At 43.8% G+C, this 18,192-nt stretch overlaps 1 protein-coding gene across 2 annotated transcripts in view; it reads right to left on the minus strand.

The window, feature by feature from the left end:
* The window catches only part of fgfr2 (fibroblast growth factor receptor 2), a 39,759-nt gene that overhangs the window by 10,810 nt on the left and 10,757 nt on the right, over positions 1–18,192 (minus strand). The window contains exons 5-10 of one of the 2 annotated variants that reach the window (XM_083923003.1): positions 13,169–13,338; positions 11,171–11,294; positions 6,531–6,721; positions 5,183–5,327; positions 3,216–3,409; positions 2,296–2,435 (exon numbers count right to left, since the gene is read on the minus strand). In XM_083923003.1, coding sequence (XP_083779129.1) covers positions 2,296–2,435; positions 3,216–3,409; positions 5,183–5,327; positions 6,531–6,721; positions 11,171–11,294; positions 13,169–13,338 — 964 coding nt within the window. Of the gene's footprint in view, positions 1–2,295; positions 2,436–3,215; positions 3,410–5,182; positions 5,328–6,090; positions 6,230–6,530; positions 6,722–11,170; positions 11,295–13,168; positions 13,339–18,192 lie in introns of both variants that reach the window. The other variant, XM_083923004.1, reaches the window with a different exon arrangement.

Consider the following 18,192-nt stretch of genomic DNA (forward strand, 5'->3'; position numbering starts at 1 on the left):
GGTAGGAAGGCAGACATGGCAATGATAATCACCTGATAAAGCCAAGGAGAGGCACTAATTTCTAAACTGTTTACCCTGCCTTGGCATGTTCCAATATACACTCTTTACAAGTCATTACACAGGGCTTAGCTTAGCCCTGACACATTAGCCTGTGACGGATGGAAAGCTGGCTTTGTGTTGCCATATAGGTAGGCCTGACAACATAACCAGATGGAAATTTAAGCACTATTTTATTGTAAGCCATGACACAATCACTGGTGTGTTAAATATCCCATATTGTAAAAAGATGAGATGTCTTTTTTTATTATAACGCCGATCAAGGTGCTATATAAATACTGCAAAGTTATCAACATGTTCAGCCTGTATGTTCCTTCAAACAAACTGTCAGGACTTCTGTACGGTTTTTATGTCACAACTATACTATACATAGGTAGAAAATGCTGCTACAGTGCCGTTCTAGTCTTTCCTTGGTTGCAATGATGGTGCTGAGACATCGAGAACGCAGATTTGGCAGACCTGGAACTGGACTAGACAGGACTTTTTCGGAAGGGGGGCTTAAAGAGACAGACACTAAAACGGAGCGTGTTTTTTAACATTAAAGCATGTAAACATGTTCTAGCAGAAACTTAAAATCAAGTATGAACCTAAAAATGAGCATAATATGTCCCCTTTAAACTTTATGTCAACAGTTTGTACAATGATTCATAAAGTGAGGAAATTATACTCACACACACTCTTTCACAACTATCCATCAGAGCCTCAGCACCTAAATGACCCCTGAACTAGCAGTGTACCTTGGTGCATTTTCATTTGATTGACAGGTGCAGCCCCACCCCTAAGGCCCAGTGTCCCGGCTATGTAAACACTCACACTGCATGCTGCAAAGCCTAGGGCCTGAGGCCGGCGCCCTGCCATAGTAACACAATCCCCTTTCTGTCCACACACTGGCCACGCTCAATGGCAACCATTCTGTCCATCCAGCCACACATAATCAATGTTATTTTTCCTACACGCAAACCGCAAACGTTAGCATTCCTCAGCCTTCTAACATGATTCTTCAGGCACTGGGATGACAGGCGAGGAATAAAGACTCAAACAGAGAGGCACAAAGAGATTTTTCAGGCTACACAAAACATCCAATTCCGCAGTTTGATCAATTGGAATTAAAAACGTTTTCCCAAGATGCTATTCTGCATGCACACAGTCTAACTTTATATCAGAAATGTTTTTCACTAATGAGTGATGATCAAATTTATGATCCAAGCAACTTTTTACAGCTTTTTACAACCATTTTAACAAAAGACACGCCTTCATGTTTATAGTATGGGATTTTCCCTTGTCTTTCAAACCCAGAGGCCTCAAGTGGGTATTAAACTGCTCTAACCTTTGCTTCTATTAAATCCACACGAAAGCTTATCACCGGCCGCTGAAACTGTGACAAATCAAAACCTCAGCAGTGCTAATTCCTCTGGTATGAAACCGAGCAAACCCTCCTAGCCAAAACATGCAGATGAAAGCTTAAGTTCTAACCAGTAATTAGCATCGCTTCATTCCTTATCATCAGAAGCATGTGTGTGACTACGTGTGAATGAGAGAGTGACGCAGCAGCAGCAGTCGTAATGATGGGGCAGAGTGCCAAGTTCTGGTCATTTTACTGCAGCCCCAACAGATGAATCAGTAGCCTTTATCTCAGGCACCAAAATCATTATTCAGCAGTTAGTCACTGTTGCCTGCTGTCTATCAATGTTAATAGCATTATTCACCTAAAACAATAGTTATCTGATCATTTAGCAGCCCTGATGCAATCAGACAGATGCTCATTATGTAGTAATCTTAATGTTATTTGCATCTGTAATGCGCCCTGTTACCCACAGATAGTTGTATTGGCATTGAGGTCAAACACTAAGCGGGTAGAGATACAAGTTGTCATGCATACTTTTAAACAGGTACTGTATGCAGGCCTGGAAACTGGAGTGTTATTATGTATACCCCTTTTGGATTAAAAGTGGCACTGCAAAGCAGATCCGTATTAAAGGCTTTTTAATGCTTAATGCAGGGGCTGAATGAGATTTGCATAATTATGTATTTTGCATTTTGTAAAATGGTAAAACTTGCAATTAGGACTAGCTCCATAATTACTATTTTTAATGCAAAACATCAATCTGTATGAGCACTGAAACCAGCAGAATCACAAATTCATATTTCCTTAAAGAAAATTTCACTTGTTTCCGATGCAAAACGACGTCACAGGACAAGAAAGCAAGTGATCATGTAGCAGCAGCAGACAGCCCTCACCTGTCTCGGGAAAACTCCCAGCGTGGATCCTCGGGAAGGTCATACTCAGGGATCGGCTCATCGTGCGCAGAACTCCGCCGTGTTGTGATGCGTACCAGCGGCGTACTAGAGTTCATGGAAGAGCTTGAGTCTGCAGACACCTACAGGAGTAGAAAGATTGGCTGATCACCTGAGTCTGGGTTCACAAGTCAGATAAAGCTCCAAGGCATCACTAGAGGAGTCAAAGTGAATGTGTATATGCATTATTGACTGGAACTTTTATTGAAATTACCAGAAATGTTGGTAAGTATAGCACATTAATATAATTATATCACTTCATTTCCAGGCTTAATGTTTTAACATTACAGTAGAGTCTGTCTCAAAGGCAGATATTACATTTCAATGATCATTAAGAAGTGAGCAACAACAGTAATTTTGATGAATGTGTGTGGATCATTCAACCTCGCCACTGTCCCCAGGGCTCATCTCTCCTCTCTCCACACTAACCTTACCTTGACACAGGAATCAGTCTCCCCGCAGAATGTAATCCAACACTTTTTGTACCTTTTGGAGTGTAGCTTATTGTTTCCCTTGAGGGAAAAGCATGGCTCACACAAGAGAAAAAAAAAGACCCTGGCTGCAGTTTCAGGCATCCGTGCTAACTTGCTCAGAAATGCATGCCTTTTAAATGAGGCTGGAGGTAGATTTTTTTTAAATACGGCAACAGTGTATACTATAGAGTGAGTTTTCTGTATATACAAAATCCAACTAATTAGGGTTTCTATGTATTTTTTAAAAATGTATCAACCATGCAACTTTTATTACATTTTTCAGCTTTGGTCTCATAAAGTTTTTTGTCTGACTTTGTATTTCTGCAGTGTGTGTTTTTCTCCTCTAGGGGTGTTAAATGCCTTTAGAACTCTTTATCTACTTTCTGTTACCTGGCGGCGCAGGGGAATCTGTTTGCTCAGCTTGTGGACCGCCGGTTGGCCCCCAAAATCAGGTTTCTTTGCTGTGTTCTTCATGCGGCAAACCACGACGATGCCCACCATGCAGGCGATGAGAAAGACGCCTGTGCAGTATATCGCAATCTCCACATAGTCTGGGGAAATCGGCCCTGGGGATTTCTCGAGAGCTGAGGAAAATAAAAGATGAGCATTGAGACAGGGAAAGAAAGTTAGAGGAAGACTCTCACTCATCACTCTCTCTCACACATACACACAGACACACACATATGGATGACAGACAGTCACATACTCCATTTGAATAGACACACATGGGTATCAGACAGACAAACACTGAAAGGGATGCTCTGGAAATGACTCATGCGTAAATCTAATCACAGAGGAAGACAAATTAAACAGAAATTATTTTGTAGCATCCTTTTTTCGCTATTCTTCCTAGAGTACCAGTATGCTTACTGTTTTTTTTAAACTAACAGGCATGTGCTTAACAGGGCTTAAGATTCTCGACCGTCAGTACAACCAGGACAGCATATGTCCGCATTCTGTGGTAATGTTGGAGACACGCGAGCACAAACACACACCCACGGACGATGGAACAATACAGATCACTTTAGATCGCAAACAAGGGAGAGCGGTGTCCTTCGTGGTTTTATATTCCCTGAACTTCCTGTTGAGGAAATGGGCAGAGTTTGTGTGACAGTGTGTGTGCATGTGTGTGCTAAAGAAATTGACTGTTCCATAATGCATAACTCTCCAGACCACAAACAAGGCCCTTGTGCAGCACAGCCAACCAACCAGCCAGCTGGAGGTGAAGCTACATGTAGGAACCTTTCTCCTGTCTGCCTTGTATCTGCTGGTCCAAAAGTTACAGCGCACGCACAGAAGCCACCGCCTCGAAGGCGCCATCAGCGCCGATAGAGCACATAAAGGGCAATAAATATGACATATTACTCCCAGAGGAAATGGTTGCCTGTGATCATTAAGCTGTATTGTTTACAGACAAAATAATTCTATTGTCTGCTTACGACATTAAGGGAGGGTTGATACCGGGTGTCTGTCTGCCTGAGCTGCAGACAGTCAACTACTCTCATCGATCTCATTTAATGCCCACCCTACTTTTGGCTAGAACTTGAGCGGAGACATTTGTCTGTTTAGCCTGCCCTGGAGTGAACTTGTGCACATACTGACAGTAAGTTTTATATATTTAGTCCTTTGATATGCATAATTACAGGCCAGACATAAAGCAACGGACAAAAATAGGATAAAACGAGTTGATAAATGAGAACACACAAATCGACAAACTTCCACATGCATGAGTCATTCGCTGTGTAGAAGCAGAGCGGTTTGGCCCTGATAATTGAGAAAGTCAAGCCAACTTGAAGCGAGTGTTGAGCTTTACCTTTCGATCTTTATTCCGAGGAGAAATAAGGATCTTAAAAGAAGCCAATTATCAGAGCCAGGGAAGGGGTGGAGAACAAAAAAAACATTCTTTATTTGGCATGCAGATTAGAACCAAAATGTAGCACTAAAAGAGTTTTCCCAAGGTGCAGGAGAGAGATATAACATAAGAAAAAAGAGAAGGCGAACGACAAACCTTCCCCTCCTTTTGGAGTCTGGAGACACTTGAGCTGCTCTGGGAGCTCCACTTCCGTCTCATAGTTATAATAAGTTGTCTGCAAACTACCCCGTTATCTGCACTGAGCTTTCAACAGCTCCCCAATCCAGATAATATTATAGAATATATGCTCCCTGCTCTTACGTTACATTGTCTTGGATGTTGACCCTGCTGCTTCAGCGCAGTAATCTAATATTTGAGCTGTGTGCCTTGGACTCCGAGGGGGGGAAGACTTGCCTTCCACAGAGGTCATTGAAATGACATAATCCAAAGGTTTCGGAAAAGGGTGAGAGAAAGAACACTGAGGACAGTATATGAGTATATATACCTGGAAGCACCGTCAACCAAGCAGTGTGATAGGAGATCCCAATAGAATTACCCGCCAAGCACGTATACTCCCCAGCATCTTCATATGTTACATTGGGCAAGTAGAGAACTTCTATCTCCTTATCTGTGGTGTTAACACCTGCGGTCTGGGAGATGGAGAAGAGGAGGAAGCGGAAAAGGGGAGAATGGTTGAGGAGAAGAAAGAGAGGGACGAAGATAAGAGCATTGGGGGGAGGGGGACGGAAATGGGGAGTACAAGTCACAGAGAAAGACGAGGGGAGAACAGAGAGAAAGAGAAAAATATGAGACCCAAAACACCAAAAGAGAAATAAGAGGAGCTGGATGGTGTCCATCGTTGAGGTTCCATCTAGAGCAAAGGATGTTGGGAGTTTCCATGGGTGAAGAAGGGGGGGCTTCATAAACACAGACACAGATAGAGCCCAGTGAGCCACCAAAACATGAGAAAATAGAACCAATACACCAAAAGTAAAAAACCCAAAAATGTCCCCGTCACCAACAGAACCTGCTAATAGAAGCCTGTCTAATCCACACACTGGATTGGACACATGCACAAACAAACACAGAAAGCATGGAGAGCACTGCGCTGCAACCATACACTGTCTTGACACAGCTTGCAAGAAAGAAAATGTAAGAGAAGACAAAGTGAGGTGCTAGCTGTGACAATTTCAGTGTCTAGGTATGCAGGTCCAACCAGTGCTTCCATGGCTGCACACGTCTCAGCAGCTGAAATACAAGGGTCTAACATTAGGGGAGAGAAGGTCTGTGAGCCCCAGGACCACCAAGAGACCACCAGCAGGACCACCACAGCACAGCAGGTCAGGGACACAGCCCAGGAAACCACACCATGGGGGGAAAGGAGGGTAGGTGGAGTCAGGTCTCGAGGGTTACCTGGGATGACAGTCAGCCAGCCCGACTGGCTGGCATCGCCTATATAATTGGAGACTTTACAGATATATTCTCCAGCATCGTCCTCCGTCACGTTGGTGAGGGTGAGTATTTCCACGTCTGAGCTGTTAATGCCTGAACGCTGCAATCCACACATACACATACTTAGACATGTAAAATCAGACAAATAGGCAGAATGAATGAGACAGACATGCAAACATTGTGACTACAGCTACTGTATTTGAATCTACAGGGGAGAGGTGAGAGCAGGAATCACCAAGAGCCAGCATGGAAAAGACCTATCAGTATAAATACGGGAGGAAATGTAATGATTAATTCTTACTGAATTCATTCGAAACACCTGCAACCGCTGGCAAAACACAAGAAGAAGAAAATAGGGAAGGACTCTAATCAAGAGGGTAGAATCTTAAGGAGGAATGTACCTTTAACACTCGGACGTAGGGGTGTTCGTCAGGGCCAACGCGACTGCCGTTCTGAGTGATGTGTTTCAGCCACTGGATATGAGGTTGGGCATCGCTGTAGACCTTGCAGACGAAGCGGGCATCCTCCCCAACATGTACAGTGGTGTTGGCTGGGAGACCAGCCTGGAGAATAGGCCGGTGAGGAGACCGTTCTGATGAGAGAGAAGGAATTGTTACTTTTAGAAAGCTGGTTCATTCATTAAACAAATGTGTTGAAAAACTTGGTATTTCCCTTAAAAGGTCCCACATTGTAAAAAAGAAAAAAAAGTCAATTTCCATGTCTTTTTTTTTATTGTAAAGCAGTTTGAGGTGCTATGCAAATACTCTGAAAGTATCACAGTACTCAATTCACAGAGAAATGCACACAGCCTGAATTCAGAAACTGTGCCCTTAAATGAGCCGTCAGGACTTCTGTATGTGTAATGTAAACATGTTCATACTGTTCATACAAAATACAAGTATGAACCTGAAAATGAGCATTATATTGGACCTTTAAGATTAATCTACTCTAGTTTATCTTTGCAAAAGCAGAACATCCCGTACTGTGAGTGTGAATATTTCCCAGCAACCCTGATGAGTAAAACCACGACTGCGCTGCGTCTTTCTTATCGCTGAAGCATTTAGAGGCTTCAAACAAAACAAGGAAGTGAAGGCATTTATCACTAAAAGATAATGAACTCAGGTGGAGGAGGACTTCCATAAAGAAGGGTCTATATATTGCATGTGAGTAGTGTGGTTAAGCAAAACATGTGTGTCAGTCTTGAAAAAAGTGAAACACATCTATAGCACTACCACATCTCCAGCTATCTGCATTCTTTTACAAGCAAACATTTGGCCTGCGAATCCAAACAGAGCGAGACCTGTTGAACAATGCCCCCTTTCAAAGAGCACCCGGCCCTCACAACCACACGGAGGAGCCCACCAACCCCCACACTGACAGCAACCGCCCGCTGCCCTCACACACACACACACACACATACACACAAAATGACATCACTAAGCCTGGGGCGCTGCATTGCCTTTCCAAAACAAAGCCCTAAGGTAGGTGCAGTGAAGTGGTTTGTGCGTGTGAGTTGGGGGTAGGTCAGAGGGTGAGGCTGTGTGATGAAGGGTAGAGGCTGAGTTAAAGAGGGAGGGCCAGAAAAGGGAGAATAAGCAGCGTGAAGGGAAGGGAAGGGAAGGAAAGGAATCAACAGACGGAGAGTGCAGAAACAGGGAGGCAGGAGACTTCTTCCATATGTCTGTCTGCCTGCCTGTCTTCCTGCTCCATCCTTCTGAAATCTGTCAGATCAGATGATTCCCACCCCTCCTTCCTCCCTTCCCATCTCCCTCCCCCCTTCCTGCACATTCCTAGGGCTCGCCTTGTTTATTGTCTCTCTTTCTTTCCCCCCATTTTCTCTCCATCTTTACTCCATCTTTCACAGGCTTTCTAACCCTCCTGATCGCTCCCCAGAGAGGTGATCGACGTAAATCAATCTTTCGCCAAATCTTTGTAGAGCCAACCAAACAGAACACCGTCTGGCATGTTATACGTTTATTAAAACAGCCAAAAGGAGGGGGAAAAAATCATGCAGCAAGCGAGTGCGCATGAGACATTCATCGTTATGGCTCATCCAAATGTTAGCATTTAGAGCTGCATAGCCAACAATTCAGACAGAATGACAGAATGGGTGTGTAGAGCGATAAAATAGTCCACATCATTATTATGGAGAAATCCCAAAACAATAAACGTTTGTGTTTGTGGGCAGAGAAGCTCATTTATGGCCCATCCACCTCACACAAGAAAGCTCCACTTAAGCAGGGAAAGACATGAAGGATGACGAGAAACAAAATAGTAAAAGAAGGATTTAAAAAAACGTAGCCATGTCGTCGTGTCCGTCTGGTGATAGAAAAAGCTAACAGGTGGCGGAATGTAGCAAAGTACACTTACTCAAGCTTAAGCACAGGATTTAGCTACTTGTACTTCATTTGCTACTTTATGCCTTCTAGAGTTACTAGTTCATTTTGGTTTGTGACGCCATTGAACTTAAATGGTTTCAATAACCTCAGTTTTTAAAGAGGTCAAATTATCCAATTATTCACCAAAAAGCAAATATTAGAGAAATCTCCAAAAAAAAATAAAAACAGATTTGTGTCAGAACTTTGTTTTTCTTCTTTCCTCCCCCATTAATCTTCTCACAACCCCTCAGATATATTTTGTTTACCTTTGGAGGGGCCTGACCCCTCGGTTGGGCTTGGGAACCACTGGACTAAACTAGCTAACTGTATATAAAGTAGTTGAAACTAACTCCACCTCAAGCAGTATATACGTAGTATATATCCTGACCAATCAGAGCAGACTGGGCTTTTTCGGGAGGGGGTCTTAAAGAGAAAGGCACTTGAACGGAGTGTTTCAGTCTGAGGGTGAATACAGGTATATTCAGACACAGTAAAAAAAAAGTTGTTGTTTTTTTTTAACATTAAAGCACGTAAACAAGTTTTAGTAGAAACACAAAATAGTATGAACCTGAAAAATGGGCATAACATGGAAACTTTAAGTAAAGGATCTGAATACTTCTTCCACCACTGAATGTGTCAAATGAAATGAAAGAGCAGACCCTGCTGTTCTTTTTTATGTTTTGCTGTGGCAAGTATGTAGTGAGCCGTTTCAAAACTGAATCCATTTGTCAATTTAGTCATTAGTGGAGAAATTTGATGGCAGCGGCGGTGGGATAGAGGCAGAAAGAAGCGTGTGGAGATGAACCAGGGGCATTCCATGGTGTCCCATGCGAGACCGGTGAACTCTGGGTAACCTGGCGACTTGGCACACAGGGCCCTAAGGGTCAGGGAGGGATAGAGGCACAAGAAGAGAGCCCGGCATGGTACAGGATGGCATGGGGTACCAACAACCTGCCGCATGGCCACTGGGCGCCACAGTTCTGATTGAAAGAGCCGACGTCTGTTTTGACTCCTCATTTGTGTGTACTTGTCATGTGTGTCTGCTGGTGGATGTCCCACTGCGGCCCTTTCTCCAGAGGCCAGTTTGAACCAGAAAGGGCTTGTTCCTCTTGGTTTTAATAGCTGATCCTGTAGGTCAATTGGGTAAAAAAGGAGACTGATAAGAACAGCGTTTTCTGTCTCTGTTTCCCCTCCTTTTCTCTTTCTCCCCCTCTCATCCCTCTGTCCACCCCACTATAATAGAGGAAAATGAAGCAAGAGGTTGCAGGGGGCAGTGGCTGTGGAGCCAGACGTAGAGGGGGTTTACTGCTCTGCAATAAAACAGAACAAAAACCAGAAATATGCAGTCTGAAGGAGAGCTTTAGCTAACTGCAGAGGGGAGCCGAGCAGGGGGCCAGAGTTGGGGAGCATGCTAGTGCATGTGTGGACCTTCACGTGTTTGTGTGCATGTGCCCCATTTTGCAAAACCCTCAAGTATTCAATCTCCATCTGATATAATGAAAATAATTTTCCTTATTACCATGGAGACTAATAAAAACAGAAGTGTGCAATTACAGTAGGTCTGCTCAGGACAATGGTGACAGTGAGAGAACAAGTCTACATACACACCAGAAAATCAAAGTGTTGCGGCTGCATGTGTGTCCAGGTTATCTGTGGATTATTGACCAGTCTTTGGAAGAATAACTGTGTCAGATAAACTTTGATGTGTACTGATTGCTTGTATTGGGGTTCGAGTAAGGCCAAAGGAGAGCATCAACCTAAAATCAAAGTTGCTCTACGGTCTCACACAAACACACGTTGATCTACTATCTTTGTCCCACCCCCCTTGTTGTCCCCACTGTCTATTGATTCTGCAAACTGAGCAGAAAAACACTCTTTGCTTTCTGTGCTCCAAAGGTCATAGTGAGGGGTTGACTGAGTTGGGTCTGAACTCGCTGTAATTGCGCTGAGGCCAGCACTCTGTGTCCAGACACTAAACGATCATCCTCAAACGGTTTTAGTCTCCATCATACCTTAGCTGACCTTAAAGGGTCAGTTCATCCAAAACACACAAAAACATATCTTTCCACTTACCTATTGTGGTATTGAGCCTTGCAGATCGTTTCTGTTTTATTAGCCAAGGCATGGGGGCTTAGATCGTGGAAAATTGCATTTAAAAAGTTGACAACAATCTGTGTTTTTTCCAGAAACTATTTCAAGGTATTTCACAGACTTCACTGTCAGCAGTTTTCTGTGGGAATATGTCTTAAATAAAAAGAAATCCAAGTGAAAAGCTTTTGCTTTGGTCATTTAAATCAACCTTTAGAAATAAATATGACTAAGATTAAAACAAGTACAATTTCTTATAAAACTACAATATATATATACTGTATATATATATATATATATATATATATATATATATATATATATATATAATATAAGAGCCAAATTATATATCCACACATTTGGCAGCGCTCCTTGACCTGCACCATCCTGAGTGCACCTGGGCCGGGCAATCAAACAGCACACACACACACACACACACACAGACACTATTCTCTCTGTGAGAACTCTTTACGCTTGCCTCACTTTCCTCCACCTCCACCTCTCCTTCCATCCCTCCACTCCACCTTTGTTAACCTCACAGGTGTACTGCCTGTGTCTTGTATCATGGTACTGACCTACTACGTCCAGGGTGTAGGTGTGATTGATGGCTCCAAACTCATTCTCCACCAGACAGGTGTAGTTGCCCTTATCCGATGGTACCACGCTCTCCATGATCAGGGTCCAGTGCTGGCTACGCACCTTGGTACGAAAAAAGGCAGGGGTTTCTTGTTAAACAAACACAGTGATGCACACTGCAATAAACATGCACATGCAGAGAAATGCAGGTGACATTAATAGTGAGAAAGATGAAGTAAAAAAAAGGGGAGGGGATTTGGTTGGAAGACTGAAAGACGAGAGGTGGAAAACAATATTAAGGCTGATGACAGATTGATTCCACCAGAATGACTCTAGAACATCAGAATATTTCCTTTATTTCTGCAAATAACATCAACTGCTGGAAAAAAAAAATCTTAATTTATTTTTAAAAATTTTGCCTTCAGATGTTTGGGGACGCAAGTGGATAAAACGGAATAGGATACCATTGACAGAGTTGATAAATCATCCCTTTGTGTCAGTCTGTTATTTCAGGTGTTAAACCCCACCCTGCGAGTGTAAGCCGTTTCAAACACACAGTTATTCATAATTTATTTGCAAAAATAGTCTCACCCCTGTGTGGAATCCACAGGTGTGAGTTAACAATAGTGTTTCCGTCTGCACGCTGAAGTCAGACTGTAGCTGCTGCTTGTGCAGGCCAATTCACACAATGGAGAGATTATGCTACAGGGCTGGGCTCAGGTACGGCTTTTGTCCGATATTTGTTGACAAAAAGAGAGAAAGGAGCTGCCCGCGGTGGATCTGACAGCCTGACTGCATCATTTCCGTCACGTCGTGGCTGTTTTCTTTTTTTGCCTACGCTGTAACAACGTTAGCAGCTACACCAACATAATCAGCTCCTAAACTTTCCTGGCAGGGAGATGTGTTTCCTCATAAACCTTCAGTCATTAACCAGGAACCAAGGACTCGTTCAGCACCACTGGATCTTTTCATAAAGTCATTTTTATAACTGTCTGATTGAACTGTTATTCCACTCTTATCAGTACAGATCTAGCATATACAGTAAATGGTATTTGTTTAGAGAGACAGGGAGGAATTCAGGAGCAAAATAACTAAACTGCAGTACAAATAGACTCCGTCACAGGGGAGGAATTCTTCACATTAAGACTCCTTGTAGCTGATTTCAGGATCTTTTTTGTAAAGGGAGGAAATAAAACACAACCACATTAGGTTTACTTTCCCATGACATACAGAATCAGGTATTTCCAGCACATATAAATCAACTCACACTGTTAAATTCCCAATACGGGACTAGGGCGAGAGACAGTTTCACAAGGAAGCATAGTATAGAAAGTCATACTCATTTATGAAATAACATCATACATACATATCATAATTATGGTCCTCCTGCCAAGTATTAGAACATGCACTGATGCAGTGCATGTCTAGCTACACAGCCCATACCCTTCAGTTTAAACTTTAACCAGCTCCGCAATGGTGTTTGTAAATCACATTTCATAACAACAGAATGCTAGAATCACATTCTACCAAAGCCAGTGGGACCTGTTCTCCCTGATTGAGTTACCTCAGCATTCTCAACTGAATTCAACCCTGACGCTACCTACCTTCTCTATACGTTACTGTCTGGGGGCATTTAACCCTTAAGTCCCGGGATTAAGTTTCTAATTGTTGGGGGTAAAGAACCATTTCGAGTTACAGTGAGAGGCTCTGCAAAGCATCCTGGTGAGAGGAGGCGCACGGATGAGCAATTCCAATTTCACACCAGAAACCCTGCCCTCGTTTCCTCTGTCTACTCTCCTCCCGTCTCTCCAGTGAAGGGTGGAAAAGGGGTGAAAGGAGAGCCGGAGAATGATTGGAAAAAGGAGGCTTGACGTCCTTTGTAAATACATTTGCCAAACGGCCAGAAGTGCTCGAGCACAGAAAGCAGTAAAAAAGCAAGAGAAGGCAGTGAGTTGACATTTGTAATAAAAAGTATGATGTATTACTGTTTATCCTACCTTATACCCTCCCATGCGGTCCTCTTGGCGGAAAGGCCTGCTGTTTTTAAGCCAGCGCAGCTTAGGCCGGGGGTTGCCTCCTGCAGCACAGCGGAACTTGACTGTGTTGGCAGCTGGCACCGCATGCAGTTTCTTCTCCATCTTTGCTGACGAGGTCCAATACGGAGCGCCTACAACCAGAAAACAGTTGGTGTTCAGTCAGGGTGAGATTTCCTAATCATGTCCTCAGCATTAACAGTTTGGCTGCAGGACCTTGGACTGGCTAAGACAGATATACATGGAAGCGTGACTGCAGAGGAGCCAAACCTGAACCATTCCTAACACTCCCAGAGACCCCCCCCCCCCCCCCCCCTCCTCGTCCTCCTCCTTGCCAACACTGACTGAGCTGCCGTTTGCATAACACAACTCAGAGCTCCACACTCACACAGTTAAATAAAAACACACACTTTCCCTGCAGGCTCTGCAGGGTGTTGCAGAAGGGGGAAAAACATCAGCTCTGAGGGTAGAATGTGCCTGGGCGTTGCCAAGAGGGTAACTAGACCATCACATTCAATTTCATCTCATTCCACTTACCAGCTTTTTTCTCCCTCCACTTCCTCCAATTACCATAGCTCTCCTGTTTATCTGCCTGTCACTTGGCTAGATATGGACGGCAGAGTCAAGGATGCTTATCACCGTTTCTAAATCATTATCAGGGGATAAAATGACTGACACGTTTAACGAAGGATTTCAGAGTTCTCAACGCACACTTTTGTCCAGAATTTATCAATGGCCAAGTGTTACCATTTCTCCTACTGAAATCTGTCACTTTCCTTGTGTTTTGTCCATACTGCGGTTCCCTATTTTCTCCCAATTTATGCTCTCAGTCAGCTGGATTTTCCTCCGAGCCCTCCACCCGCCCTTTCTCTCTGCACCTGGGAGTGTGATTGCCTAAGCAGATGGGGCTCAGAGGGAAAGAAAAACTCTAAGTCAAACAACAACCAAATCTTCCACACCATCACTTCCTCTACATACAGCAGGAGTACAAGCAACAGAGGGAATACCCACAGATAAGACCGCCACTGACTTTAGTATGACCCTCAAATATAAGTTTACATCCCGGGAGAATATTCCCTCCACTCTCTTTCCAGCCTGTCCAATCGGCATACTATCAGACACCTCCCATCATTTTCTGTGGCACGCACAACCGGAAAAGTTTCACATACTTGGATAGTAAAGTCAGTAAACAGGGCTCTTCCTTCCTGAATGGATGCATACACTAAGTGCTCAAACTATAATTAGTCATTCCCCTTTCTTCTCCTTCTTTCTCACTCTCACTATCTGTGCTTCTCCTCCTGCATCTTCACCTCTCACTCAGTCCCCTACATTTCTTTTCATTCACTCTCCCTGTCACCACCATCCGTTCAGACAGAGAGATTAGGTGGAGACTGGCCCATTGCGAGGCTGTCTCTCTCCGTAACGACCTCTGACCCCGAACTGGCAGCCGGGTTGGAAGATGAGGTTAGGACATGAAAGGTGAGTGGCGCTGTTTCCCATGCTCTCCGTCCGGAGGGGCAGCACTTCAAACAAGACGACCCCCAGACCTCTCTCCAGATGAAGCCAAACTCTCGCTGGCCCAACTGCTGTGGACTCCAGGATCCCCCGCCTCCCCCAAAGCCCTGTGCATCCGGATCCCCACTCACGGCTGTTTATCCTAAGCTGGCCCGGGGTGAACTGAGGTTATCGAACTCCTGCGCTATGAGTCATATTCCTCTCTAAGTTCCGGAGAGCTAAATCCATCGGTCACCCAAAGTAGTATTTCAACGTTGAAATGATTTCTCATTAAGCTGCAATATCCTCCTCTTTACCATGCATGCAAGCTGAACAACGCAACTGAGGGTCACTGTTGGGGGAAACAAGTTTGAGACTACAGAAAGAGTATTGGTCCTCTCCTATGAGAAACGCCCTTGTTTTCAGCTTTGTGCCAATACATTATTTAGCTAATCCAAAGAATTTAGGAGAAGGAGAATGTTCTCCACCAACAAATGACAAAAAAATGTTTTTAGTGAAAAATTTAAAATCAAGAATTTCTAAATGCTGATTGGTTTACAAAATAATGTGACATTAACTTTTTTCCATTTGAGTCCCACACACATCAAACAACTGAGTTGAGCTCAGACAAAATAAAACTACTGAAATCACTCTTGTGAAACAGCCAAAACTGTTCAAACTTTGGCAGAAAATGTCATGTCCATGAAGGAGCCATTACCGTTTGTAAGAAACCAATTGAGTGAATAGGTTTTCCAGGGCCTTTAAAATGTTTTTGTCAAAACTTTTTACTTGTAACCATGCAACTTTATTTCCATAAAACAGAAATTCTGACTTCATCGTCATCATATAATAACATTTTTCTTTCTTTTTTTTCAACATACTATGACTTTATTTTTGAATTAAAGTCAAATACATTCAAATACAGTTTAATTTTTTGAATAGATGTTTTCACTTCAGTACCCTTGACAGCATACAACAGGACATTAGTGAAGATCTAATATTTATTCATTACCAGTATAAAACCTGTTTTCTTTGGGCCGTGCACGAGTGCTTTAGCTGCAAGCTTTATATTTCAGTCTTAACTTTGAGACTTTAATTATGCTGGTGCAATCTATTCTTCCATGAAAACCTTGCTGTGCAGCTTTCACTGGGGGAGGCACGAAGGCGATGAATGATGACATAAACAATAATGAGCAAATACGTCAACAGGACAGAGACTAAGCGCAGTAAGCTAAGCTCCACATGCCTCTTTAACTTCATCATGACATCAGTGTTATCCTTCTCCACCCCCTCACCCTCACCCGTTCCCTAAACATATCTTCCCTCACGGATCCCTGTCAAGGTTCTTCCATGTCTCCTCCAATAACACCACCCACATCTGACGATGGACAAACACTCTGGACTGGCTTTCATCGTTCAATCTTCTACATACAAAGTCAAATCAAAATGCTCTGTTTTGCAGTGGCCTGATGCCCAATCCATTCGGAGTGCTCCAGAAAAAGAAAAAAAAGAAAAGCCACAAATATAAAGCTATACCGCGCAATCCCCGCTCTCGTTCCCCTCCTCCCTCACTCCAGTCCTCCTCAGCGCCTCAGCCGAGGCTCCACGCCATGCTCAGAGAAGTGCTGGTACTGGTCCAACAACACCCACAAAGCCCACCACTCCCCCCTCCCCTCTCGTGCATTTTCCCTCTCCTCTTCTTCCCCCTTTCTTTTAATAATAATCTCGGTTTTGAATTTTCAGAAACACACAGTGAGAAAATGCAACTGTACTGCCAGAACAGCTTTCCCTTTGTTTTCAAGCAGCTTATTACCACCAGAATGGTTGGATCTTTTCCCTCTCCCCCATTTTTTTCCTGCTGAGTTCCCCCCTTTTCCCCCATATTTAATGGATTTCAGGCAATTTCAGTCAGCCCAAAAGTGGAGGAGGAGGACTCACAGTGAGGCGCAATGCATGTGGAGAATTTTAACAAGATGTGGAAGCCCTCATCTTTACATTAGTGAGCGTATGTGTCGTGAACGCATGCATATGTGCACATGGCTAACTGCATTACTGCCCCACATACTCATCAACGCAAAGATAAACTTGGGTAAAAACTTTCTCTTTTCACACACACACACACACACACACACATCAGGTGCGTAATTGGGTCCAGATGGGCTGTCTTTCATAATGGATGAGCCCAGCTGACTGGCAGGCTGGCTGGCTCCATGAGGCCTGACTACCTGAGGGACACTAAAGGAATGTCAGGAATCTCTGTATTCCCTGGAGACACACACACACACACACACACACACACACACACACACACACACACACACACACACACACACACACACACACACACACACACACACACACACACACACACACACACACACACACACACACACACACACACACACACACACACACACACACACACACACACACACACACACACACACACGCACACACGCACACACACACACACACGCACACACGCACACACGCACACACGCACACACACACGCACACACACACACACACACTCCAAAACGTCACAGTTTAGGCTTAGACAGGAATGCTAAGGTATAGAATAGCAAAGACATGGGCGCAGGGCAGAGATGATATGACTTTTGGCATTGATAACAGCTGTCTCATCCGGATCTCTCTTGCCTTAGTCATTATCACACAGTCTGAACCGTGCTAATAAACACAGACAAAGTAGATATTTCACTTAGGGATCAAGTGTTTGTACGTGTTTAGCTATCAAAATCAGCATTCCAGATTTAAGTTTTGACATGCTGTTAGGGACAGCTCAATATTGTTTTAGAACAGGGCATGGCTCCATATAATATGGGGAGATATGGGGAGAGATGGGGAAAGATGGGCGGCACGGTGAAGTGGTGGTTAGCAGGTGGTCGCCTCACAGCAAGAGGGTTCCTGGTAAAAATCCTTCTGTGTGGAGTTTGCATGTTCTCCCCGTGTCTGCGTGGGTTCTCTCTGGGTTCTCCGGCTTCCTCCCACAGTCCGAAGACATGCACGTGTTAGGTTAATTGATGACTCTAAATTGCCCGTAGGTGTGAATGTGAGTGTGAATGGTTGTCTGTCTCTGTTTGTCTCTATGTGCCCTTCGATAGACTGGCATCCTCTCCAGGGTGGAGATGGATGGATATGGGGAAATATGCTACTAAAAGTGTTGTTTTTCTTGTTGTTTTTTGCCATGTCCAAAATTTGCATCTTCTGTGAGACATATCCGCATCTCTTCTTTAAACTTTATCTTTACACTTTTTCTTTACTTTACTTTACTTTACTTTTCTTTGCTTTCATTTCCCAATTCTCCTGCTAGGGGCAGTGAGGGTTGAGGTCACTATAAAAAAAAAACATTTCACAGTGATAGTGGAGTGATAGTGGAGAGACAACAGGGTCAGATCAGTGCACCAACAGGCTTCTACTCTTGCTAAATGTGTCTTGCTCAAGTGTGCCTAATATATGGGAGTTGCTGAGGAAGG

This window comes from Echiichthys vipera, assembly GCF_963691815.1.
Source record: "Echiichthys vipera genome assembly, chromosome: 11".
NCBI lineage: Eukaryota > Metazoa > Chordata > Actinopteri > Perciformes > Trachinidae > Echiichthys > Echiichthys vipera.